The 27,987-nt window shown below is 37.7% G+C and overlaps 2 protein-coding genes across 10 annotated transcripts in view; both read right to left on the reverse strand.

The window, feature by feature from the left end:
* Window positions 1–398: 398 nt before the first annotated feature.
* Window positions 399–18,979, reverse strand: LOC103138905 (actin filament-associated protein 1-like 1). Of its 3 annotated transcripts, none has more exons than XM_016672298.1 (19): window positions 18,805–18,979; window positions 11,042–11,170; window positions 9,018–9,080; window positions 8,831–8,916; window positions 8,622–8,740; window positions 8,433–8,524; window positions 8,089–8,300; window positions 7,808–7,987; window positions 7,572–7,664; window positions 7,209–7,311; window positions 5,087–5,242; window positions 4,570–4,784; window positions 3,694–3,839; window positions 3,509–3,590; window positions 2,574–2,682; window positions 2,241–2,408; window positions 2,002–2,156; window positions 1,416–1,541; window positions 399–1,221 (listed from the first exon to the last, which is right to left on the reverse strand). In XM_016672298.1, the coding sequence occupies exons 1-19, from the start codon at window positions 18,824–18,826 to the stop codon at window positions 1,195–1,197; spliced, it is 2,283 nt and encodes a 760-aa protein (XP_016527784.1). In that variant the 5' UTR covers window positions 18,827–18,979; the 3' UTR covers window positions 399–1,194. The 3 variants fall into 3 exon arrangements, with proteins under 3 accessions (XP_016527784.1, XP_016527765.1, XP_007553350.1); XM_016672279.1 differs by having other exon boundaries at window positions 1,990–2,156; XM_007553288.2 differs by having other exon boundaries at window positions 1,990–2,156; window positions 8,433–8,522; window positions 8,632–8,740; window positions 18,805–18,978.
* Window positions 18,980–20,286: 1,307 nt separating this feature from the next.
* LOC103138915 (actin-binding LIM protein 3-like) overlaps window positions 20,287–27,987 on the reverse strand; it is a 45,294-nt gene continuing 37,593 nt past the window's right edge. For 6 of the 7 annotated variants that reach the window (XM_007553310.2, XM_007553319.2, XM_016672318.1 and 3 more), the window contains 6 exons: window positions 26,227–26,256; window positions 24,261–24,319; window positions 23,274–23,340; window positions 23,161–23,168; window positions 22,686–22,766; window positions 20,287–22,091 (listed from right to left, as the gene is read on the reverse strand). In XM_007553310.2, the coding sequence (XP_007553372.1) occupies window positions 21,978–22,091; window positions 22,686–22,766; window positions 23,161–23,168; window positions 23,274–23,340; window positions 24,261–24,319; window positions 26,227–26,256 (359 nt within the window). In that variant the 3' untranslated portion in view covers window positions 20,287–21,977. The remainder of the gene's footprint in view (window positions 22,092–22,685; window positions 22,767–23,160; window positions 23,169–23,273; window positions 23,341–24,260; window positions 24,320–26,226; window positions 26,257–27,987) is intronic. The other variant, XM_016672312.1, reaches the window with a different exon arrangement.

The following is a 27,987-nucleotide window of genomic DNA, read 5'->3' on the forward strand; positions in this document are numbered from 1 at the left end:
AACTGTATCCCTCAGATAGAGAAATTGGTTATAACTTATAATGTTCCGGAAAGGCAAATTAACCACAAAGGTAAGAACTTATAATAAACTAGAACTTGCTAAAAACACCAGTGTTCTACGTAAGATCTACTTCTTCTGCAGAATTAAAGAGAATAGTTAATTGTGAGCTATTTTTAAAAGAAGGTAAAAACATTCAGATATTGTCTATATTAAGTTCATTCTGTAAAATATTTTCCAGTTAGGTTCCAGCCCTTGCATTATTTTGATTTTGCCACTAGATGGTGCTTGCAGGTCCACAGTTAAACCTAAGGCTGGGTCTCTTCTTTACAAGACTTACACAGGCGTTTCTACATATGTCTTGCAGAAAAACGAAATAACAATAAAAAAGGCAATGAAGGTCTCTTGAAACACTCATTTACTCCAACATGTGTGTTTTGTTCACATCTGTGCGATGAAGAGCAGATATGGCATTTTCTTCAAATACTTTGGCTACAAAGGGTATGTTTGTTTTGCTGTAACTGGAAACATTTAGGCAATTGCAAAAGCGTAAAGTGCAACAATTAAATAAAAACAATTAAATTTATATATATGTAAAATAAAAACATACAATGTTTAAAGTAATCACTTCACATTAGAACAATAAACATTGGTTTATTTCTCTCAGGTACAGTGTCATACTAATTATGATTTTTTTTTTAAATCCTTAAAATATGAGATACTTCTTCCAAAGACAATGATAATTTAATAATTTTTGGTTTCACTCCTTAACTTTTCATTTATACATTTTGTGTAAAAGACCCAAAATATCTGGGTGAACACAAGAAGGAAGTCTTGTCTGTATCTTCAACCTACAGTAAGAATCATCCTTCCCTCCCTTTACTACGCATTTCTGTTCAAAGGTCACATGGTCACTTTCTGCACATGTGCAATGAACACGCAGACTCATGAACACTTAGCTCATGGTTAGAGTGATCACATTAATACTGCGCTGGTTTTAATCGGTCAAGTTTGTCACATTTACGATAGCTTGGTTAGCATCAGCCTGGCTGTGCATCACCCTCTCCATTCCTTTCTTTTCTTTATCTTCTTTTAATAGGTGGTCTTCTCATGCTTTCATCTGGAACAGATTCTCCTGCCAAACAAATAAGTTTTTTTCTTTTCTCCTCACAGTCCCTGTCAGTCTGTTTGTGTCGTCTAGGTCCCCTTCTTTGATTCCCACTCCTGAAAACAATGAGAAAGCAAATATCAGACACAATATTATGCTTGGCATGACAGCAACATCCCAGTTATCACGTTCAGTATGTAATGAATGTGTCTGAATTATTCATAAATGTCAGATTCAGACTTTAAACAGTGTTAAGATCAGAGTCGTGGGTGTCCTCCGACACACACGGCCTCAGCAGGACGTACTTCACCTTTGCTTTCTGCATGACGTTCCCCCTGGAGGAAGCACAGAGAGACGGGGGGCGTTTACGAAGCTCAGATGCTGAGTTGACGGGAACGCTCTCGTTGTAAATCTTTTCAGTCTTATTTCTCTGAGTCTGCAATAAAACATATGCAAAAACTTCACCAGTGAGGCAAATACAAGGTTTCACCAAGCATTTTGAATAACAGCGAAGCTAAGCCGTGTATTGTTTAAGAGGAATTGCAGTAATATTCAAAAACTTAGAATACTCAGCCTTAAATATGTTTTCCTGAAAGGATGACTGATAAAATACTGTTTTCAACATGCAAAGGTGTATTTCTTAAATATTACTTTTTGCGTTCACATGTTGAGAGATATAAGAAACACTAAGATTCAAAATGTTAGCATTGTTTCAATACTACATTACATCTAACATCTTTTAAAAGAAGAATGCTGAAGTGTGATATTCTTTCCTCATTATACTTCTGCTTTTTTCAAAGCAGTTTAGACTATTTAGTTTAAATCAACATTTAATTTCTAAAATAATTTTGAAGTTGTACAAATGATGTGGTGCTGTTTCCCACCTTGACGCTAACCTTTGTGTCCACAGCCGGACCCTGAGCTCCTCTAGCCAGTGATTTCTTCAGATTTTCCTTGACTTCTGTCAGCTGGAGCTCCAGCTCCACTCTCTCCTCCTCCTTCTGTTTGCACAGCATCTCTATCTCAGCTAACCGCTTTTCCATAGCATCACCTACACACACACACACACACACGCTGAGAATTAGAGTCAATCCAAAGCAGGCGTCTAAGCAGTGCTGTCTGGTGTCTGTCTGACCTGTGTCACTCTTCATTTGCTCCTTCACCTCCTTCTTCTCCCTACGGAGGGAGATCAGGGTGTTTCTCAGCTCCTCCTTTTGCTTCTCCAGCTCCTCTTTCTGCCTCAGGTACCGTCTGGCGTCTTCCTCTGCGCGCATCTTCCCATAGCGGCCGTACGGATTTACATCTAAGGGGAAATAAATTAACAGGCATTTGAATAGGCAGAGCAATTCTGGTAATGCACCGAGGGAAGACGTGGCATCTGGAGGAGAGAGCCAGATGTGGCAACATTTTCTCCCATCAAAATTTTATGCAGCAAGGCCAATGAATTATGAAATGAGAGGTGACTCACTGGAGGCGTGCCTCTTGATGGTGGCCTGTTGTTCGGTTTTCTCTGAGTCCCTGCTGGAGAAGGAGGCATGACGTCTCACCTGACCTGTTTTGCTCTCGACATCTTCATCCTGCATTTTTAAAAAAAGAAAAATAATTTTAGTGACTTTTCATTATGAATTTTAATGTTTTTAGCTTACAGCGCAAAGCAAAGGACTTTTACCAACTGGAGAGAAACAAAGCCCAACGGGTTGCAATCAAAATTTATGATAAACCCAACAGCATTTTCCCGTTACAGATTTCTTCTGTTTTTTTGTTTTTTTTGTTAATAAAAATTAAAAATGCGATCTTTAGATCTTTAGTAGGAGAAAATAAGTTTCTCTTAAAACTTATTCTAAATCAGTACAGATGTAAAAGAGGTAATGGTCATTAAACCAAGTTTCATTCTTTCAAACATTCAAACTTGCTGATGGCTTCCAGACTGTAGGTGGTGTTGATGTTAACTAATGTTCAGACATTTTCTTTCAGGGTTTTGAGGTACGGAGCAAAATTTATTGCTCCATCAATTCCAACAACTGGGGCTTTGCTGCCTCAGCATCTTTTCTCTACTTATGGTTAAAATCTCTTACTGTGGTTTGATGGAGTCCCAAAGCCTGAGAAATTATTTTCTCAGGCTGACAAAGTAAAAACATGTCAGTGGCAATGTTTTTCACCTGTATTTAAACTTCTTTTAAAGTCTTTCAGCCCCAATCATGTTGTCAGACACGTTCAGTTTAAGTTTGACAGCAGTTTTGTCAGCGTAAGGCGAGTGAAATTAAACTCAGCTTCCCAAAAATGTAGTTTACTTACAAAGGACTTTTTCAATAAAGGCCTGGTTAGTTTGGATGATGTTTTTTTCAAAAAAATCCCTAAAGCCTGTTCAGATTATGTCACGAAAACAATTTCATGTTGTCTCACCGCAATGCTTTCGTACACTTCGTCATACGTTCTGGAATCTATTGATGCACTGCTGGAGGAAGTAGCAGTGGTTGTAGCCCACCTGGCAGAGGAAAGAACAGAGGGACAGTTACAACTGAAGTTACATTGAGAGGGAAGGAAGTTCTTGGTAAGCGCATGCAGGAGCACTGACAGAAGTGACTCACAAGAAGGAGTGTCTGGCAGCCTGCCGTATGTCGGTGAGTGTGTCCACGTCGATGTAGTCGTAGTGCAGCTCTTCAGGGAGGGTGCCGCTGCCGGTCTCGGCAAACAAAATGCCCAGCCAGCGGCCCAGATCTTCAGAGGAGCTCGCCTAACATAGAAATATAAATATCTAACTAGGTGACATGATTTAAAAAAATAATAGTAAAAAAAATGTTTTGGCTGATCTGTGCACACACTAACTTTATTTCCCATCTGGATCTATGATGATATGACGAAAGTTGTGAAAAACCTGTCAGTCCACCTACATATAATTCCTATACCAGATGAAGCTGTTCGAGATGTTTTACAGCTGCTTCAGTGTAGAGAAAACAGACTTTTATAACTAACTTTACCAGATTTAACGAGAATCTAACGCATAAACATGCCCAACCATTTTAACGTAACATAAACAGAGCGCCTAAAATAGCAAAACAAATGATGCCATTGTAAATGTGTATGAATTAAACATGCTACGTATAAAAGGTTGATGAAAACACACTTAGAACTTTTTGCCAAAATAAACTGAGTCACAATTCACTAATTATAAGGTAAATTTCTCACTTAAAATTCATAAAATAAAACAGGTAAAAATATCCAGCTCTGGTGGCCTCATGCTGATGTGTGCACAAATAAAAAACAAAACAAACTGGTCACGCCACCAGTCAGTATTTCAGATATTTAAAACAAAAAATGAATCAATAATTATCAAAATCGACAATTATCAATATGGACTGATATGAAATGCTCATATCGTGATAAGTTTATCAGCCACATCATCCAGCCCTATTCCACCACATACAAGAAAAGTAAAATCAATATCCCAAATATGAGCATTTTACCTCTAAAGCTGCAAGCTCGTTGCCCGCTTGCATGATATGAAATGAGAAGGGATGTTTGGGTCCGAGGCCCCCAGGCACCACCTCTGCCCCTTTAAGAGGCACCACAATAACTGGAGGCCGTTGGTCCCCGGGATCCTTCTGCAGGTACAGGTTTCCACCTCGGAGAACACACCAGCGCTCCTTCCAGCAGCCACTGAGACACACACTGAGATAACCTGTGGAGGGGAAAAGACTTTGTGTCAGATAAGCTGCATCTACCTATTAATCTACGGCACCACATTGAACATCCTCAGCACTTTGAAAGAATGTCTACCTGTTCCTGAGGAAAGTGCTGAGCCACATTTTGGTTAATTTATCTCTTGCATTTTTTTCAATTGCAGTACAGTTTAGTCAATCAAATTTCTGATTTCTTAATCCTCTTTTAATAAAAAAAAAAAGTGCAAATGTAAATGTAAGGTCAAATCGTCAGTAAATGAGAATCGGGCGATCATCTGGCATGCTGAGATTGTGTCCTCACCACAGCGGGGGTTGTCATGGTGCCCAGAAGATGAGGGAGGGTCTCCTGGTAACGGAGGCTTCTTTTTGGAGAAAGTGATGATCCGATTGATTTTCTTTCCCGCTGCTCGGCTCATCGACCCCGTCAGCTCTGAGAACGCGCCCCGCTTCCCTCTGTCTGAAACCAAACATGTCACTCAGTGATTATCAACTGTCAGTAGTTCATATTAATATAACTCAACACTTTCTGCATCAAAAATACAAAGAGATAACAATAAAATGTTGATAAGAATAATCAAGCTAATTGGAGAGTTTGATGTAAATCAAGCATTTTGGGAACATGTCTGATGAGCTGAGACGACTCCAGTGTGTTTGCACGTTTATTGTGAATGGACCAGGTGCAGCAGCAGTCTGTTCGTCCAGCTTCCTATGATGTCAGTGAGAGACAATTAGAGGAAAAGAACAGGAAGGATGTCATATCTGCTCGTGTCTCGCTTCCTGTCTCTCCCTTTCTCTCTCTCATGTCTCTTCAGGCTCAGCGTTGCTCAATCAGTAAACAACACTGAAACAACATGACTTTGTTTGACTTATCCATCGTGTATATGCTGGGTGTTTCCTTCCGAATTCAGAGGACAGAAAAACAAAAATATTTATTTTGCTTTTGATCAGTCCCTTGAAAGCATATGTGTGTTTTCTTATAACTTTTTCGGTACTTGATTGCCCCACTCCTGGAAAGTAAGACGTTTTACTTCCTACAGCGTAGAAGTTAAGCCTTGGACATGCAACTGAAAATATTAAAGCTAAAAGGTATTAATTAAATTTTAATATTAAAATGTTTTTTATTAGCAACATAGACCACTATGAGACTGACACTACTTTATTTCTTTTAGATATAAACTGTTTAATTAAACCCTCAGTGACACACTTTTGTTAAAGATATTCAGAGGACGTTCTTGAATGAAGGACACTCTGCAAGCTCCTCCCTCTGCTGCCCTCCAACCAGTTAAAATCCAACAAATCATCTGAGATTTTGGTACAGGACAAAATACATTACCAAAGAAACCAAGTAACCTTGTTTTCTCATTATCTGCAATCATGCAACCCAAGCATAAAAGCAATAGAAAACTTAATTAGGGTCCTTTTGACAGATTTATTATAATTTATTATCTTGTGAGCACTGTTGCCTTGGAGTGTGTGAATGTGTGCATGTAGGGGTAAATGACTGAATGGCATATAAAGTGCTTTGGATTCCTCTGGATTAGTTAAAGTGCCATACAAGTGCAGGCTATTTACCATTACGCTGAGATGTGTGTGTGTGTGTGCGTGTGTGCGTGCGTGCGTGCGTGTGGTTAGAATGGCACAAAAACTATGCCGATCTATCTATTAAACTGCTGAATTTCAATAAATATTGGTATTGCTACTAAAATAAGTCACTCAGTTTTACATTAAATTAAAGGAAAAACCTTTTAGCATCTGTCACAAATGTGATATGTATGACAATATGGTGAGAAAGCAGCTTCTAGAGTCACAGCGTCCAATATGTATATTTACCAACAGATGGTTAAAGGAAGCTGTTCCTCAACAAATTATATTCATTTTGTTGGCCATGATACAAAAACAGAATATGATGTTTGTTTTTATATGTCCATGTTTATTATTGAATCATTAATTAATGATTGTGCTGCTGGAACAAAGTGAAGGAACTCCCAATAAAAGTACAACTTTAACCATCAAACATCTAATTTATGCTGGTGAATAGTGAACTTTCTCCTTGACCACATTTCAGAAACAGAAGGAAGTAGATTCTAACAAGATTAGAAAGTAGCAAAGCTTTGGAGTTAAAGTGTAAAATTTTGGTTAATTAATTTTATTTAGCTTTTTTTTTTACTATTGCTAACAACATCTCTGTGTCAGAGGTAAGATAAAAGTTATGCCTCTAATTTTGTTTTTCAAAACCATGCTCAAATATCACTCAAAACATGCTGCCCTTTTTTCTTTAAAATAAGCTGTGAAGACTTTACATTCCTGCTACTGTTCTAGTGATGTAAAAGGAACATGAAGACATCTTTTAGACATTTAAAGTAAATCACACAGAGATTATGAATCGAATGGTAAATCTAACTCAGGTGTTTGTGATGACGTACTGAGTGAGTCGGCGATGTCTCGTCCAGGTCCGTAAGCGCTGGACTGGCTGTCTCCTATTGGACCGCTGTCTGAGTCCGATGTTTGCCTGTCTGACTGCAGCATCTGGGCAAAATAAAATAAATAAGAAAAATGATGAGGAAAATCCAATACATCAGTATATATAGTTAACTCTGAGGACAGGAAACCTGAGGAAAATTACTCAGCTCAGCAACCACAACAATGCTGGTGAACCAAAAACCAGAGGAACAACTGTGTTACTATTGGTGACATCATTCAAGTCCTCATAGTCGTCACTAAGATGACAATTTGTTTTTAGCTAAACAGGCTGAAGTGAAAGGTAATCACACCAAAAAACTACACACCTTGTCAAGCTCCAGTTTTCTCTGTATTATTGGAGATGTTGATCCATTCAGTCCTTCTGTGTTATTACACTGGCTGCCGACGTCATGGACCACCTGGACCAGTTAAAAAAGAAAATAACATTCACTTCTGGACACAAACTTGTGTAGGACCCATAATGTTATCATCGTTTTCTACTTGCTTTGACTTTTTCTCATCTGTCTAAGCAGAAGTAGTCGAACACAGAGAGCAAATGTACCTTGAGCCACCGCTGGGCCTGCTCTTTACTCTGAACGGCCAGGACCAGAGCTTCGCCTCCAGGTAAGGAGAAGCGCAGCTCGTGCCTCTTTTTCCGGCCCTCCTTTGGGACATAGATGACGTTGCAGAGGTTCAAGGGGAGCTCCGTGTTCGGGGACAACTCCTTTATACTTTTATAGCACTAAAAAAACAAAACAAAATCAAGTTTTAGATTCAAATATAATAATAAAGCATCTGCTTTTGTTTCAGTCTTTGATAACGTAGATCATTGTTGTTGTTTACCTGGAGTTTATTGTCTCTAACAACTACTAGCTGCTTTGTCCACTGGCCAAATCGCTTTTTTCGCATCAGGAAGGCACATATGCGGCAATCCCTGACCGGTTCATCAGGGCTTCCCTCAGCGGTCCACCTCTGAGAGGAGTGCCGTCCCTTGGCCTCGTCCTCCTCCTCTTCATAAGACTCATAGGAGCTACTCAGCGCATCTGAGTCATTGTCTGTGCAGAAAAAAACAAAAAAAAACAAACAAAGTGATTAATTCCTAAAAGATTTAATGCAACATTATTAGTCAGAAAGAAATTGGCTTTTATAGCTGCCATATTGATTAAAGAATGAAAGACCAGACTCACTGGATGTTTTAGAGGGCCCATTAATCCTGGTAGTGGGGTAGTTATTATCAGCATCCTCATAGTAAGCATCTTCAACAGAGTTTCTGGAATCTACAGGGGAGAGTTATTAGAATCCTGCACCTTTAACCTCCCTTGTAAAGATATGCTGGTTAATGGTATTTAATATTAGATGGGCCTAAATGTGTATGAGTTTTCATACTTGTAGTGAAATACTGAGGAGAGGATCCAGGATCAAGAGGAACAGCTTCTTCATAGTAGTCATCAGGAAGTGGTGTTGCTGGCAAAGGCGGTGGTGTGTCTGTGGGTGTCTGCGGGTGAAATAAAGGAAATTCAAACAGAATTATATTTGGAATCTCACATAAATATCTGGTTTTATAAGAAAGGTGTAAAAAACTCACTGATTTACTAGGCTGTGTTTTCTCCTCTTTGTCTTTGGGCTCTTTCTGCTCCACTGGAGATGCACTGAGCATGTGCAAATCACAATCTGAAGCAACACATTTTATGCTATTAAAAAGATTTTTATAACACGATAACTTCTAAGATTTAACTAAACTGATTGAAAGATGTTTCAAAGATGTTACGAACCGAAATCTTCAAACAGAGACTCGACAAAGCTTGTGCCGTTCATGTAGACGTCTGAGCCATTGACTGGGGAAAGCACAAAACATGAGCAAGTATTATTTCAGCTTTTTCCAAGACCATAACCACCAGATTTAATGGATACAGAAAACTGAATCTGAAGAAAAAACTCTTTGCATTTCAGAAAAATTTAATTATGTGGAAACATCTGATTACAAGGAAGAGCAGTGGAGTGCTCAGTAAACAAAGATAAGTAAAGATGTACAATATGTGTGGGAGACTAAACCCCAGACAGTACATAGACCCAGCAGACCCATTATTATTGTGCTTGTCAGCCATCAGGATATTTTGCTCATCGCCTTCCTTTGACCTTGTCTCATTATCCTCTTTTAACTCTGCATTTCATTATCCTCTTACATCAATCCTTTTATCCTCCCTCATTCCCTGCACTCTTCTAGATAAACAAGTCCTGGCTTTACAGACTACAGGGAGTTTCAATGTTGCAAATGTGTTTTCAACAACTGTTTGTAGTCAATATCCACAATCTGCACTGTTCTATTAAATCCTTTAAGCCTAATCTGCATAAGTTAAAAGATTTGACATTGTCTTGCAAAAGTATTGCTACCTGTTAAACTTTTCCTGTGTTTTTCCTATTTCATCCGCAAACTTTAATGGATTTTATTGGAGTTTATGTGATAGACCAACACTAAGTGAAACCTAATTGTAACGAGAAAGAAGAAAAAATCAAATATGTTTTTTTGGGGGGGTTTTATGAATAAAATCGGAAGTGTGGGGTGAATTCCCTTTTAATCTGGTGCCCCAAATAACATCTAATGCCAACGTCACCTAAATCGTATGTAAAGTTCAGATGTGTGTGAATTAAGCTCAATAATGAATCGAGCTGTTTGTTAGCTGGAAATATTAGTAAATAAATATTTCCATAAAGACCTAGAACGGCACAGATCAGGCATAAAGCTGCAGATAAGTTTAAAGCAGTGTTTGTTTAAATACTGTCCCAAACTTTAAACAAACAACAAAAGATACGTCCAGATCTAAATTTGTGGAAAAATGTTTAAATAACTCTTCAGTTGTAATTGCAGCAAAATGTGGAAGAACAAATAATTTATTCATGAGTGAGTAAAAAAAAAAACCTGCCGACCTTTTTTGATTTTTATCAGAAAAGTTTTGGACAAAACACTATTTTCTCTCCACTACATATCTGCACTTCACCTGCTGGTGCCTGACTGAACGGTAACCCTACCTCTGTCAGTATGCTGCAGGCTGGTTCCACAATGTAGTTTACCAACACCCGTGTGTGATAGGTGAATATTTGACTGTATTGTGAAGCACTTTGGAGCCCTCTGACTTTATAAAGTGCTTTACAAGTACAGGTCATTTACCGTTTGTGACACCAAGCTTTCCCTAGGAGTCTGGAATGAAACAAAGGTAAACATGTGGAAAAGCACCAGACAGTAGCTGTTAAGTAAGTAAAAAAGTCTATGATGCCACGGGCTTGTTTCTAATGCAGATGATCTGGAAACTTTGCAACACTTCACAACAATAAGCATTGCTTGAGATATCAGGATATTCTAAATAAAAATCTTTTTTTCTCTGCTAGTAAATGGATAAAGGGTCGTCATTGGGTCTCTTGAAGTCAAAATAACCAGAAACTGGTTCACAAGACACATGATCAGTTTTTATATAAGACAGGATCCTGGAGAGAGATTGTGCAAAGAGGAATAGTATCTCTCTCTCTCTCTAATATCTCTAATATTGAATATATCTCTCTCTGCATGTTTCAATCTAACAGGAAAAAATATTGGCAAAAAGGAAACTATACAGAACATAATAACTGTGCGGCACATATTTTAATGTAAAAACATGAATTCCTCAAAGAACAATGGATTGTTTTCGCCACCAAATAAATGTAAGCAAACTAAATGGTGGAACTGATAAAATTTTCAGTCTAAGATATGCACATACGTTAATATTATATGAAATACGTCAAAGTCTGAGGCTTTATTGAGTACCTGACAGCTGAAGAGAGTCCAGGATGTGGCGTACGGAAGCCATCTTGTTGGCAGTATCTGGACTAACGGTCTCATGGTCCAACATCTTCAGCAGAGAGTTGAGTTCATTCACAAGGCGCTCCATCACCACTGGAAACCAGCAGAAATATTTTTTATTGTTTGTTCAAATCAGTCGAAGCTTACAACAAACCAGTTTGCCAGGCGCCTGACATGGATGAAATATGTAGCACCAAGTGCATTAAATACCACCTTAACACATGGATATAAGGCAAATTATAGAAACTGGCACAGACCAAAGGGCACAAACTCAGGAGTTAGCGGCTGCTGCAACAGCTGACTGGGATGAGATATGAAACATCCTTACATATCAGACACTAACAGACAGCTTGGAATATTTAGAGCTTTCTCTAAAAAAAGAACAGTTTTTATGTTCAACTCCAACATCCTGTGTGAGTCCGCGTGTGTGTGAATGTGTTTGTGCAATTTGTTGACCTTGACATTGTTCCAAATATCCTGACACACACTCACACATCCTGCCTGTTCAGAGACGACAAAGAGAGGAGAGGAGGGAAGAGGTTTTGGAGAGAAAAGAAGGTAGGTGGGGAGGTCAGCGGGCTTCCTTCTCTGAAGGAAATCGAGCCAGAGAAAAGGAGAAAATCCATCGGTATGAACCGTGGTCCTTAGGTCTGTAAATATAAACATTGCAATAAAGTAATAGTGATCTAAGCTCAACGTCTTTGCATTTTTTACTAACTTTTAACAATGAGAAAATGTGCATAAAGTTTAACCTAGAATGTTCTTTGGTTATGAAATGTCCCCCCTTTTCAGTGGCACATCATTTATTTGAGACATATTTTTATAAAAGTGCAGCTTCTTCTCTTCTCTGAAGCCTGACTCTTCTTACTTCTAATCAGGCTTCTAATCAGGAAGTTTGTTTAACTTTTCTTTGCAGAATTGTTTTAATTCATCTGCATTAGAGGGTTTTCATACACATAAGGTCATCTAAATTAAATTAAAGTCCAGACTTTGACTAGGGCACTCTGTTGGGAATCTGGAAGTTGCTGTGTACTTTGAATCACTGTCCTGTCATATAAACTAAGTGGGCTTCTCCGTCAGGGCTTTCTGGTGCAGAATTTATAGTTCCATCAATTATGGCACGGCCTTGAGTTCCCAAGAAAACAAAATAGTAACACAACACCACACTACCAACATGTGACCCTTTCCAGGGTAATAGACTGCAAAAGACTTTGTATTTTAATGTCTTAAGACCTTTAAGATCTGTTAGCCTACTTTATGATATCAGATTTTTTTTATACATATATTTGGCATTAATACTAAAATTTTTATGACAGAAAATTCAATGACATTTTTGAATACATGGAGGAAAATCTATTCTAAATATTTGTTTTACTAAAATAGATTCTCAGACACGTTGTGAAACTGAAATATCAACTTTGGTTCAGTTTGTTGTGAAACTCAAATATCAATTTTGACTCAGTTTGTTTCAACACTTGGGAACTTTAACACATTTTACAGTAATGATAATTAGTTACATGTATAGTGAGAAAACTATAAAGTTTGCCACTTCAGTCTGATAACATGCAGTAGCTAAAAATGAAATAAATGAAAATATAGCCATTCTTTGACAGAAAGCAGTTGCAAGAGTGAGGCTCATCGGAGTTGAAAATATTCTTGTTTCATTTTCCCAGAGTGAGAAAAAAATCCCTCACTCTTCCCCAAACCCTCTCCCACTCCCCCAACTCCAACAATACTCTATTGTCTGCACAAGGGCCAAAATTAGATCACCACAGAGCTCCGCAAGACCAGAGCGCACAATTACATTGTCAGAGTCAGAGACTGTAACAAAAAACATAACAGGAACAAACAGTCACACACAGTGTAACAGGGGTGTGGTGCAACACAGCTGCGCCGTCTCGATTCCCGGGCATTCAGGGTTAAAGGATATATCTCCAGCAGCTGTTTGGTTGTGTGCGTGTGTGTGCGTGTGTGTGTGTGTGTGTGTGTGTGTGCGCAGCTGTGGTTTCCTGTCTTAGTTGTCGACAGAAGCGTCTCCCCACTCCTTCCTGATTTCCAATCTCTCCACGATCCTCCAATGAACTCTCCTCACCTCCTCTTTCTTTACGTCTCACTTTCCTCTTTTCCATTTCGCTCCATCCTGCTGTTTCTGGTTCAACATCTTCTATTGTGTTTGGTCTCTCTCAGCTTTTTCCTTATGAACTTGAGAACTTTTCAAGCAAAAACCTACAGATCTGAATTTAGTAGTATTTTCCAAATGACAATTTAAACTAAAGATGAACTTGAAAATATCCTTTAAAAATTATAATGATGCCTGGTGCTTGGAGGACAGCATACAACAACATTGTACTATTTTAAGTGGACCCTGACTGCAGTTATCCGACCAAAGAGACAGAGAATTTTATTTTTAAGGGAATGGATAAGTTTTAATTTAAAGGGCTAAGATACTCATGTTGTCATTACACCTTATATCCATCAATAATGTGCTATAGGTAATTTTGCAATACTCTAATGTACAAAATATACATTCGCATATTGCCCAAGTACTTGGTAGAATTGACTTTTAACCAAAAACATTTACAAGCTTCTGCTAATTGTTTGTTGGATTTTGTCTCATTCTTCCAGACAGAACTGCTGTAACTGAGTAAGGTTTGTGGGCCGCCTAGCTAACTCCACCCAGATATTTTCTATTGCACTGAGATGAGAGCTTTGAGATGGTCACACCAAAACATTGACTTCATTGTGCATAAGGCACTTTCTCAGTGAGTTGAGGGTCAGTGTCCATCTGAAAAGTAGATTTTCACCAAAGATTCCACTTTCCGTCTGATATTTTATCCCTTTATTAAGGCCTTCCTCCAGCAAAACATTCACACAGCATGAAGCTGCCACCACCATACTTCACAAGTAGTGTGGCTTGACTTGGTAGCTTCTCCTCTTTTCCCCAGAAATATAACAGTTATTAAGGCCAAACGTCTTAATTTGAGTGTAATCAGACCACAGGATACGTCTTTGAGTGCATTTGCATTATGTTGCTAGTAACAATATCTTCCATGCTGAATGGTTAAACAGAAGAAGTTTACTCTGATTTAATGTCAGACAGTAAGAAAAAATGTGACATGCCTCTGCATGTAAACATTTGGTTTCATCCTTATTCTGAAGAGTATCTTCTACCTTAAAGCTGCAGCATTAAACTGTATAAAAAAATATAATTTTTTACATACTTGTTAAAATTATAATTATGTCATGATATAAGAGATAATCTATTAAAAAAATCAAGCTCCTCTGTTTTCTCCCAGTGCTCCCAATACCAACTACAGTAGGAAACAACCAATCAGAGCCAAGAGGAGGGCCTTAGCGTTGTCAATCACTCTTGTGCTCACCCCCCACCCCTTGCTCTCTACTGTACTACAGCTGGTTCACCATAACATAGCCTGCCACTAATGCTAAAGCTAGTTAACATGGTTACCAATGACGACAGATAAACAGTTTTCCTGGAACGGTAAGTTGTTCCTCCTGCTGGCTCTGATTGGTTGGTTTTGTCCAGGAGTCGTACATTTCTTTAAACTGCAATAGCAGTTCAAGGAAGGGGTTGAGGAGATCAATCTTTTCACAAATTACCTGTCTAATATTATACTGTCATGACATGGTGACAGTTTTAACAAATACGAAAAAAACAACATATTTTTGTAAAAGTTACATACTGCAGCTTTTATTGTGTCAGTTAAGTTATTCTTCCGCTCTGCATTCATTGCTGTGTAGGGCACAAATTAAAATGACTCAGTGTTATCAGTCAACAACGGGTAAACAAACCAGCTGTAAACTGATGGCGGAGTCTCTGGTCTATGTTTTGTTTGCCAGAATCTGACTCCATGCAGTCAAGGCCAGTTCTCTCAGGGGAACGAAGGGTTTAGAGGCTGAGAATCAGCTGTTCTGCAGGCTTGTGGCTGCTCTCACCCACAGATGGATCTTTGTTACCCCCCATTCCTCAGACACGCACATCCACACAAACACACACATGCTTTACATTTCCTTTTCAAATCCTTTTTTTGCTACAAGCTGCTCAATTATTTCACTAAGAGGAAGAACACACCCTCCATTAATCTATCTTTTATAGTGCTGTGCAAAAGAGTTCAGACCCCTTGAACCTTTTCCCATTTTATCACATTACAACCTTAAATAACAATATTTTGTGAAATCTGAAAATTCACAGAAATTAGACTAAGTTTGAGCTTTTTTATATACATCTTATGAAAATCTTATAAAACATTCATATCTTGAGATGTACAATGGTGGCAGAAACATAACAATAATGACCCAGAAATTTAACTGAAGTAAAATGAAGTTTCAGAGAATATAGTTTGCAAACTTAAAAACACAAAAAAAATTGTCATTTGAAAAAAATCATTGTTCTTTTTCATTGTCACAATTTACCTATTTTGTGTCCATCAATCAGACAGAAGCTCAATCTAATGATGTTTATGGTTGTAACACGACAAAGTAAAAGGAAAGTGCAGTACGAATCCATTTGTGGCACACACTACATGACAATCAAACAGTCACAGCCGTGAGTTAGAACGGATCTGTGTGTGTTTCCAGAAAGTCTTCCTGACGGAGGCTGGTCATGAGATCTGGGCCATGCGACTATCATTTGAACTGATTTAATGTGTTTGGTTATAGCCGAGAACAAAATAGCTACTGCTGCTGCTGTTTATCTCACCACAGAGAAAATACACACTCTTTCCTCCTAACCTTAGGCTTTGACTCCCGTTCATGACAGGTCCAACTCATCAATCAACTCACATCCAAGGGTGAGCTCTGAAACTTTCCTTCTCATATCAAAACACTCCCTCCTTGTTAGAACTTTCCTTCAGAGAAAAATACAACCATTAAATGATTTGAAATGAAATTGGCTGCATGTAGAAGATATGAGGTTTAGGATTTAAAGAAATGTTTTGTGTAAAGATAAATATCAAAGGCCTACGAGCCTTTGGTCAACAAACATCAACCTGTTCCTGCTTGCCTCATTGTCAAAAGCTTCAAGAAGCTCTTCAAGATTCAAAACTTTCTTCATACCGCCAGTTTTCCCCCCATTGGATTCCCCTCTTAAATCCTTCCCTTTTAACTCTTATCCACCAATCTGATTCTTGTCTCTTCCCCTGACACCCATCCTCTTGAGAGGGAGGTCAGAGTTCAAGGCTCAGCAGCTCTCTCAAGAGACAAAAGTTTGTTTCAATAATTTAGCGCCCCGTTTTTCATATTTTCATGACAACAGTCCATGTTGTGACTGTTCGCCTAGGGCTTAACATTTAGACAGACACTTTAAAAAGCCCATAATCACGCTGGCAAGATCTGTAAAGAGAAACAGCTGTGGAAAAACAGTGGAGGAATTCACTTTTTCACATTCTTTTAGAATCTTATCATAGTCTGAAGATAGTAAATGGTGAAGGGGTCCCGAAAAATACAGAGGTACGACAAAGACCAAACGAGTAAGCTTGATTTTAAACCCACGCTGATACAGAGCTGTGTTTTCAACAAATAAACAGCCAATATTTTGATTTATCTATGCACTTCTTGTAACTTTCTTTGAAAAATCTTGCAATTTCTGCATGCTTCCATTCAATTCCGCTTTTCATTCATAAGCCTTTCTGTGTTGAGAATAGCTGCAGTTGGTACTTTCTCTTCAATAACAACTGTCAAACAAAGGCACCCAGAATAAAGTCATGCCTGTCAAACAACAAGCAAAGTGACACAAAAGCGAAATGAAAACGCTGGAAATAGAAAGGGATTAGGACAATGGAAATTCCAGCATTGAAACAATCGTATTTCAATATTTACATTCTTGTAGCAGGTTTGTGCTTTCTACATTCCATCATTTATTCAGTGAATCTCTTTAGATTATGTTCAAATTGCTCGGTCTTTATGCATGCTTTGGATCCGATTATAAAATATAATAATTTAAAATCTTACAGCCGCATTGAAATGGTTTATGTTTAAAATTACAGTTTAGGAAATAACATAACTCCAATGACTGTCTGATATGTTTATAACAGGATATTCCTAAAATTATTATTTTGTATTGTAAGTAATTCGTGTGTGTTTAGATTGAAAGGAATTATTGCTGTTTGTTCTGCTGTTGTACAGTTCATTTTTTAAAAACTTTACTCTAGATGATATTACAGTTTAATGGTCCATTGACTTGCAAACATAATCATCTTCTTTAAATCTTTACACATATAATCACATTAAAACCACTACATTTTGGGTATTTAAAAGGATTTTGTGTGAAAGACCAACACAAACTGGCAAATAACAAATTAAAGGAAAAGATGCACATCTAAATCTAACTTTATAACGTAACTAGCACTGCACATCAGCATGAACACACCAGCCCCAATGTGAAGCATGGTGGTGGCAGCATCATATTATGGGCACCTTCTTTTGTTGCACAGTTAAGCTACTTCGCCTTCCATACAATTGAGACTGATTATATACGCATTTAATCTTTTTCAAATTGTTTATCACAAAAAGCAATCATTTCAGATCCACTTCACATTTATACACTGCCTTGTCTATAAAGTTTACTTTTGTGTATTGTATTTAACCTGTTTGATTTTTATGTAGATATGCACAACTATTTGAAAACAAATGTCTTGAAAACAAGAACTAGCTTTCAGTGAATGCTGTATGCAGCCCAGTTTATTTCACTGACAATGTTACATTGCCTAATACAGACCTGGCAAAGTTACTGCAAGATTTAAAGGCTTTTTGTATGGACAAAGACAACTTCCTTAATACCGAACGTTTCGCAAAGTACACACACATACACACACACACACACACACACACACACACAGACGCTTATACATAAGCGATAAAACTGAAAAGTTAATCTCTTGTAAATTCCGTGCATACACAGAATCTTAGGAGCAAAAGGACATAAAGTAAGTTTACACCAGGGGCCAACACCCTTCTTAGTCTAGGCTTCTATAAAATAACAAAATATGATTTAATACAGCAGCACAGAACTGCTACACTAGTAAAAATTTCAATTTGCAACTTCTGTTTCAAATACCAAAATGCTTGGAATCTTAATTCTCAATAAGACATAATCCTATTAACATATTTGGCTAGCAAGAATACCACCGTGTGAAGGCTTTTTATTTCATTGCTTCCTATAAAAAAATTGTCATTGATTCACTTTAAATAACCACTCTCGTCCTTATCTTTAAACATTAGATGACTTCTACTTGGAGTCCCATAATGCTGCTTCCTGTCCACATCCCTGCTCAGACAGAGCAGCCATTCAGCAGCCGCTTCTCCTCCAGCGGCGCACTTTCCAACAGGGCCGTCCTCTGTTGGCATCAGCTTGCATCACTCTACCTGGGGATACCTCCTCCGTACACACACGCGCATTCATTAACCGGCGCGTGGCTGCATGACGTCACTCTTGCCTACTACAACATCATGAGCCGGGCACGAGGGCACGATTTGCTACATTTGAAAAACTACGTGCAAATCCACTCTTTTGTTAAGAATTGCTTCACTTTAAATTGTTTTACCACTCACAAACCATATGTAATTCACCTATCTATTGCCTCACATTTCATAAGTATTTCCCAAGTTGTGTTTTCTTTTTTATTTGTTAAAAATTACTCCTCATTGTTGTTGGCCAAAAAAAAAGTTGATTCCTCCCGTTCATGTAGGGATAAAGAGTTTCTATTACTCACCACTTTGCCTTTTGGAGTCCATATCGCTTGAAAAACGCTTATATGTCCAAACTTGTTCCCAGTTATAATCCTTCTGACATTTTATGTGAAACTGTCTCAAACATGTGAGACGTGTTTCTCCAGTGAAGCAGCGGTTCTCTGTGAGTCAGAGTCACCGCTACGGTTTACAGTGCCACTCCAGCGGATGCTTGTTCACCATTCAATACTCCGCGGGGTCCTAGCGCCGGAGCAGGCAGACGGGAAGAGAGTCACATTTCTGCCACACTGGTCCTATTTGGGGAGATGTAATCCCTGAAACCCGCCAAATGATTAGCTAATTATCTTTATATAGTAGCATGGGTTCCCAACCCACATACAGTTACCGCTTAAGTTAAACCATTGCCTTTTAATTAATTCAGAGGTTTTACTTCACTCAAATACTGCGTGATAATTAACATTTCTGTGCAAAATAAAAACAAGAACTGTTGGAATACAGCTTCCAGTACTCAGCAGCTGTCAGCAGTTATATGAATTTTACAAATTCCCTTTGATATGGTATAACTCTGCACTGGGACACATTTTATGCGGTTGAAACCAGATGTTTACACTTAGAAACACACATGATCTTTTTACAAAATTTTCTCACAGCCTGACAATAAGTCAGACTAAACATTTTCTGTGTTTGAATCGGCTACGATTCTGAAAAAAACATTTTTTGCTAAATGTCAGGTTTTTTTACTCTCCTGCAAATTTAGACATTTCCATACGTTTCCTTACTGTGCAAGTTGAGAAAAAAATATTTTGGGATTTCTTCCGATGTTTCCCTGAATTTTCTACTGGACTGAGATCAGTGCTTTGTAATAGTTGCAAAAGCACTTATCCTTTATACTTAGGATTTTTTTTAACAGGGCCCACTTGTGTCCAAGCTCTGACTTTAAGACCGATGTCTTAAAATGTGCTGTCCTCATCTATTTTGTGAAGTGAAATAAATCATCATCATAATCAGGGCCTAGTAATATCTGTGTATGTTATCCTCTAGGTTTGAAAAATCCCTAAAAAATTAACTTTAGACACAAATGACCTAATCTGTAAGACCCCATTAAAGCAGAGCTGCCTTACTGAAGTACTCAAACACTTGGTTACTGCAACTTTTAGATGCATTTCTTGCATAGCAGAGAATTTAGCCACTATATTAGGGCATAATATACAATTAAAATTTGTCCTACACTATTAAAACATTATTTCAGCAGAAGCACTGAAATAATGTTTTATTGTTTCTTCTACATGTGTATCTCATAATTTGGAATAACCCCCAAATGAACATTTTCAAGTTACTCAATTCAATAAATGAAATCCATTGCACACAGTGTGGTTTCATGTTTTTATTTCTGTTCATTGTGATGATTATGGCTTTTAGCTTAAGAAAAGTTTCTCACAAAATTATGAAAAGAAAATTATTCCATAATGTCAAGATAAAAATAAGATTACCACAGAATACTTTGCGTAAGCTTGCAAAAAAGCCTCTGGAAAAGTGTGTAAAAGCTGTGAAGGTGAATTCATGACTTATTACAGCAGCATAATATCACAATGAAAAAAAATTCAGTTGCTCTTTTCTGAGGAGCTTTGGAGGCTTTATTTTTTGTTTCACTCACACTCTCCTCCTTACTGACCAAGATGAAAAGCAAACAAAAAACTTCTACAAAGATAAATGAAAAGTTGTAAAACAGTTGCCGAGGATGCCGATAATTATGACAATTAGTTTTGTAAAAAAGACAAACAAACAAAGATGGATTTTTTTCCCAGTCAATATATTCAAATTAAATTTTTAAAAAATGAAAGAAATCACTTACTGTAAGCTACTGCAATATAAAGTAATATTTATTTCCTCTGTTTCTTTTTTTAATATGTTATTAGCGGTGCAAATTAGGGCAGTGCATGTATGTCTGCATTTAAAATAGATGAAAAACAAATTAATGCATCATGATAAATCACTAGAGACAGGCACCAGCACTTCTCACAACCCCTCAAGGGATAAGCATATCGAGTGTATTTGATAACAAATGGGTAGATGGATCATTATAAATCATAATAATTACTTAGAAGCTGTACTGAAAGACAGGGAATTGTAGATGATAAATAATAACAAATACCTCCAACAAATACAAAATAAGAGTTTGAGTGTGATAATATTGTAAAAGTGATAAATTGTTGCAATCTGTAAACCCAAATATACACACACACACACACACACACACACACACACACGTTTGTTAATGCAACTCATATGGATTTTTGTCATCTCTTTTTCTCATTTCCATTTTTCAGAATTCTCTACACTAAATATCCTTCATTAAAATATAATGTTAACCCACACACAGACTCATTATCAGTCAGCCTGATTTATATCAGGATTTAAGTGCTCAAGAGAGACTAAATAAGCTTTCTTTAAATAAAACCCATGAACATTTTAGGCACTAAACCTACAACTTACTTTAAAGTTCTGTACACTCAGAGCCACATCGCAGCTCAGTCACATTTACTTATCTTTTTTCAAACCACATATCAGTAAATAGTACAAAAGTCCTAATGTTGATATGGCTTCAGATAACCTCGAATAGAAATTAAATACACAATTACACAATACAAAAACATTAGAGAAGTTTTGGTTTCCAGTAGTTGTAATTTATAAAAACCATAATATTTAGTAACTTTAACACTTAGATTCTCACAGAGTTTATTTTGCTATGACGTTTGCATGTCTTTGAGGGCAGTTTCTGGGTAAAGTTGGATCCTTTATCCTTCTGATCTGCTGATTTTCAAAACCAGTATCACATTTCAACATGAATCTTTCTGCATGGCAGTACCTCTGACTAAGACTGGAACACACTGCCACCTGCTGGTGCAAGGCGGGGAAGCAGCATCACACTCAGCATTACTGTCTGCTTCAACAGACAGTAATGCTTTCTGTTGAACAATTAGTACATTTCTTGCAGGCTTCCATCATCCAGTTTTGCCCTTGCTGCCCTTACAGTTATTGCTAAATAAACCTTAGTGCATATCAGTTGTAACTTGTCAGACCTGATGCTTTCTGTTCAGCATACAGTCCTAGTAAAATCTTTTTGGAAGCAGAATTCAGAGCACTGTTGATGTTCCATCTGAACTGCAGCAGAATCGACTGGGTTTTGTGACTTTTCCTAAAAGAGTCGGACCTGTTTCTTCAGTTCGTTCTTTTTCCACTGAGCCAGGTGATCAAAGGCAGACATGGACATGCCAAAGACTCGATAAAACTCTTCTGGTGAAAGGTGACGCTGTGCAAGGAAAGACGAGAGGAATAAAAATAATCATAATGCTGCAGGCAAAAAAGGAAAGGCTATGAAAAAATGCAAGTCTTCTGGTATAATTTACAAAACCAAATCAGAACTGACTAAAATTAATATTGGTAGGTCAAAACTTTAAGAAAAAGACGAGGATAGGAAATCAGCCAGAAAGCTGGTTGGTTCTGGATTCTTTTTATTGAAATGAGTGGTTTACCTGCACCTGTAAGTATTTGTAAAGCTCAAATTGGTTTACTGTATTTTAGTCAATATTTGAACCAACAGACAGCCATATCTTGCAGGTCGTTTCTTGGCACCATGAACTATGTTTCCCTTTGTCATATACATCAGTGCAATGCATATGTTAACTGATATTAGTATGTTCATTGTTATTTTGATAAACACACTGGTAAAAGCACTACTTTAGTGGAAATTGTAGCTTTTGTTTTAGTAAAATGAAAAAATGAGCTGCTATGTGACCAGTTATGAATTAAATAGTCCCATGTATCTGCTAAGCTGCAAAATCCCAATACTGTCAGCAAAAGAAAGAAAGTATTTAAATAGAAAATGAAATCAGAAGCCATTTACCTCCAGACGGGCTCTGTCCACGTCGCTGGGAAGACGTTGCTGCCCTCTTACTGACACCATCAAAGCTTCGTATGGGTAGATCTAACAGATATAACAAAAACACATACATGCTTGTCTGTTTCTGACCTATTAATATATTAATATTTACAAATGAGAAATTAAAAATGTGAATATTTAAAATAACTGACATTTTAATAAGGCTCTGACCCATAATCTGACAGATGAATGAAAAAAGTGATGTCCAAAGCAAGGTTTTCAATTTTCTTTTTCGTTTTGCATATTATTTCCTTCTGTTAAGGTTTCTTTGCATTTGATTAGAGAGTGATTCAGACCCCAAGAATAAGACCTTTCACTAAAGGGGGCCAGTTCTGACCAGTCAATATTAACTGGCATCTTTCTCATCCGTTACAGCCTGATCTAGACTTTCCCCTCTAGACTCATTAACGGGTTTCTTGCAGTGGCTGCTGTATTTTACCTTGTATTCTGAAAGACAACAAGAAGAAAAGGAGATAATGGTGAATGAGAACCTCAGATACCAACACTCAGAGCAAAATATGCATCAGGAGGCTTTAAGCTTAACAGGCTTACCTCTTATCTGCCAGTTAACTGCATTACTGCTGTCGTACTGGTAATAATCTGTGTCCGCACTCCCAGGCTGTGGGAGAAGAGTAAAAGCAGATTGGACCATACGAAGGAGTTAAAACTAGAATAATTCAGCTGTTCAGAATGCAGCAGAAACCCATGAAGTCAGCTTACTGTTGCTTCCAAAATTTCATCATAACACAACACCACTTGTCTCCCTTGGTCTTGGAAAGTAAACTAGTACAAATGAGTTTCAGCTTCAGCAGGCAATGAAGGACTTGGCCCAGTTGTTTCTATCGATGTCTTTCTTTTGTTTTCTTACAACCTGCCCCAGTCAGTGCAGATCATTTTGCCTCTTCATTTCATATACTTGCAAACTTGAGCACAAAAAGAAAGGAATTCTGCACTTGGCTAATTATTTTTGTTGTAACGCTTTCTTTGCTCTCATACTGTTGAAAAGCTTGTTTTTGTTTTTTTTCTTTATATTGTGCTACATTTATAGGTTAAGCAGCAAAGTAAAGCATGAGGACTGCACTCATGTACCCCTCTCTGTTTCTCATGAGATTTTTCAAACCAACCATGCCTTTGTGAAGCAAAATGTTACATTTTGAACTTTCCTTTTATTTATCAACTCATTTTCTTCAGTAGACATTTAGGTACACGTTGACTATGTGAATCAATGTTAAGAAATAAAAAATGGACATACTCAAATCACAACTTGAGGGCAAAAATAAAAAGGTTTTTGCTTAGACTATGGGGCCTACTATGATTATTAATTAGTCATTACAAATTTGGTGTTCCTTCATACAAAATGGAATAATAAGCAATTAAATTAAACTATACATGGTATTTATAGCATTATTACAGCTCCATAAATTACTTTTTTACCAGGGGAAACTCTTGGTAAACTCAATAATTCTCAAAGATTCTCAGAGGAAACAGACTGTAATGAAAGCAGGAGGAGCACATGCTCCAGAAACCACGACGCCGTACCCTGTTCAGTCCATTCCTGCCGTAGCCTGGCAACGAGGCAGATTTGGCAGTGTACGAGTCTGGAAAAAACAAACAGAAAACCACAATCAAACCAACAAAAACGCAGTATGAACTCACTCCAGACCTCAGTGCTTTTTGTTCTTTTTGAGAGGAGCAAGATGGCCAACTATTAAAATGTTTTAATTCATATAACAAAACTTTTAAACAGAATCAAACCTTATTGAAGATATTACCTGCTTCCAAATACAAATACATGTTTCATGCAACAATAAGCCACCATTATTTACCACTGCTATGCATTTATTTACAAGGAGGCATTGACTAAGCTTATATGCAGACGGTGAATGATAGTTGCTCAGAATCTCTGGAATCCAAGCAGCAGCTCAGCAGAGCCTGCGGACATGTTGCTGAAAGATTAGAAAAGGACTTCTAATCCGTCTTTGTACCACAGTCTGATGGTATCCTGATGGTGAAACAATTCCTACTATTTGGACTGAAAATTCAATGCAGGAGTGTTTTTTAAACCACACACTGTAAACTGTAGCTTCATTCCTAAAGCATTCAATAATAAATCCCTCAGAAACATTTGAGTCTCCGGTTGCACAATGATCAAACATGGGCCATATAGGACATGATGAAAATCTACAAATGCATGGATTTCTTTTTATTTTGCTTGTTCTACATTATTATATTGAAACATTAAATGCCCCTCTGTTCCTCACAGAGGGGCATTTGTCTTTGAGGCAGGTGATGGATTTGCTGCCTGTACTGCTGCATCAGTGCCAGCAGAGGGCAGCAGAGTCTCACATTAACTGTTTTTCCTCTCTTCCCTTCCTTATTTCTTTCTTTTTCCAAGTCTTCATCATTGACTCCTCCCCTGATATTAACTCCCCCCACCCACCCATTCCTCACTCAGTCTATCTTTTCTCCCTTCTTCATTTTCATGTTCAGAGGAATTGGATTGCACAGCGATGCCAGAGAGCTAAAGGCAAGAACGGGATGATGCAGCAGAATACTGACAGGTGTTTCGAGTCGACCTAAAGAATTTGAGTTCTACCACCAATAAAAACTATTCGCCTTGGTCATTCAATTAGATCTGTTAGATGGTTTGGGAAATCAGGGGTCTAAATTTCCTGTTTAAAATCCTCATTTTTTATCCCACTCATTCTTCTCAGTCCTGTTTAAAACATTTTTTCCCTGAGTTAGACAAAATGAAATCCTAATAATCTCTTCTTTTGTCCTGGCCTTCTTCCCCAATCTTTGTAAAAACTCCTTCTATGTAGCTTGGTTCCATTTAATGTGATTCCATTTTAGAAACTTATTAAATGCTTTGTCACCTGAAGTATCTCGGGGTTCTGTAAAAAAAAAAATCCCTAACAATCTCCAGAATCAAACTCAATCTACTGTGTGACATTAAAATTTGCTTAGAAAACAAATCCTTAATTATATTTTCCATCCTCATTCACACAATATAAATCCCATTCATTACACATAATTCTTGTGTTTATTTTTCCTAAGGGACTCATACTGGGACAGGAGTCTCCCGCTTGCAAGACGATTATTATGAGCCTCTCCAGATGCCGCTCCACCTTGTGATCCATTTATTCCCCCATGAACTAGTGAACTCGCATAGCTGTGACACGGCGCTTCCTGGTGAACATCCACTCTAATGTTGTACATACTGGGATGTTACAAAACAGATGGCAGCACGGTTTCAAGTCAGTGAATTTTGAATCGGTTTCCTTTCCTTAAAAAGTTGATAAAAATAAACCTGAGATGAAGTTCCATTCATCCTCCCACTTGTAACCCTAAAGACTGAGCTGTGCTTGTGTGGCACAGCGAGTTGATAACAATCTCCCACTCAAAGCTCTGCTGCTTCTGTCACAGCAGAAACAAGAGGATGAAGAAGATGGGGGAGACAACTAGCTGAGGATAAACAAAATGCCTCGAAGAACCATAAACTCACCGTTGTCTGCACTTAAAGTGGATCTGGGGGCTGAGAAGGAAAGAAGATAAAGGTTAGATGTTTTATTCTCATCAGATTCTCACTCTTAAGACACAAACCTATCTGTAATTTTTGCTTATCACTTGCAACAATCAGATTGCCTTGTAAATATGAACAGAATTTCAGAAAACTGGAGCAGGAAATGTACTTCCATTAATCATTTAGTAGAAACAATTCTCCCCAGATATCTGCAGAATCAAACTAAAGATGGAAAAAATATCACAACATTAAAGAAATTCTGGATTTTATTCCTGACATCTTTACTGTGCCTGCACTGCAGAAAATTAATTTGAAATACTATATTAAAAATCCAACATTATGGAGGAGAAATGTTATTTATACTGCAATCAACTAAAACATCTCTCTTTAAGGGAAAAAAAAAATCAAGGACAAGTCTTCAAAAAGACATCCATCCATCCATCCATCCATCCATCTTCCAAACAGCTTCATTTTCCATCCATTTCCTCTTCAGGGTTGGAGGGGATGTGGCATCTATTACCAGGGCTCAGTGGGTGGGAAGGCATACAGTACCATGCAATAACCTCTGAGCTTTCTCACCATTACAGCCACAGATGTTTCTTAATTTTGGTGACAACACAAAGTAGCAGCAAACTGTGAAGAGGAAGGAAATTATGAATTGTTTAAGAGTTTCTTACTGATACATTTTTATTCATCCTCCCATACTCTGATACCTCAAAACACAGTCAGGTGAAACCAAATGCCCCCAGAAGTCACCTAATCAGTAGATACTCAACTTGGATGCACTGTTATTATCTCCATATAAACACAGTTGTTCTGTGATGGTTTGCCAGAGAACATTAGAGAACCAGCAGCTGCATAAAGTCAAGGAGCAGACCACTTTGAAGGCAACAAGCCACTCTGACCGCCAAAAATACAACATTTAGTGGAACATTAATTTGTTTCTGTGAAAAACATCAGTGGCAGCATGATGGTTTTTAGGATGCTTTTCTCCAGCAGGGAGAATTTAAAGTTTATGGGAAGATGGATGGAAATAAATACAAGGAAACAGAAAACTTAGACTGAAAAACACTTGAGACTGAGGCTAAAACTGAACTTGCAGCAGGACAACCACCCTAATTAAAACAGCCGGAGCTACAATAAAATGAAAAATTATGTGGGTTTTTTTCTCCATTTGTACTGGTATAAGACATAAAATCCAAGCAAACATTATTGAAGTTTGTGATTGTAGCATCTTAAAAAAGGGGAAAAGTTGTACAGCTAACAATACTTTTGTAGTAAATCAAAATCTTTCAGTAGCACCACAGAGATCCTTTTATTAAAAGTTTATTGAAGACGGTGATTTTCTTTTTCCATTTGCAACACTGCTATCTTATATATTTAAATATTAACATCTGCCTCAGATGTGTTTTATTTGATGGACTTTGAAGTTTAGAACTATATAAATATGAACATCAATTAAACACTTTACTGCCTTTTCAGATCTTTGTAACTGAGGCATCATTGGTGACTTTGCCCATTTAGTTTGTGGAAGTAAAAGGACAACTGCTGGTGGTTCAGTGTTTTCAGTGGGAGGAAAGTAATAAACCGAGCTGCTGTGGGACATCTATAAAACATCAGCTGTCTGAGGATTTGTCCCTCTAAGCATAATCACCATCAAAATCTACACATCATATAAAATATGAACCAGCACTGCAGCTACAGTCTGCATAAATTATTATTCTTTACCACGCAGGCATGCTA

This window comes from Poecilia formosa, unplaced genomic scaffold, assembly GCF_000485575.1.
Source record: "Poecilia formosa unplaced genomic scaffold, Poecilia_formosa-5.1.2 Scaffold3, whole genome shotgun sequence".
NCBI lineage: Eukaryota > Metazoa > Chordata > Actinopteri > Cyprinodontiformes > Poeciliidae > Poecilia > Poecilia formosa.

What these genes read in the sequence shown, in the direction of transcription:
- LOC103138905 (XM_016672279.1), bottom strand. Translation starts at nt 18,826, where the DNA reads ATGGACTCCAAAAGGCAAAGTG. An exon ending in GGACTCTCTTCAGCTGTCAG is followed by an intron (nt 9,081 to 11,041) that starts GTACTCAATAAA and finishes TGCTTTCCCCAG; the next exon opens with TCAATGGCTCAGACGTCTAC. An exon ending in AAGTGTACGAAAGCATTGCG is followed by an intron (nt 2,683 to 3,508) that starts GTGAGACAACAT and finishes TTAAAAATGCAG; the next exon opens with GATGAAGATGTCGAGAGCAA.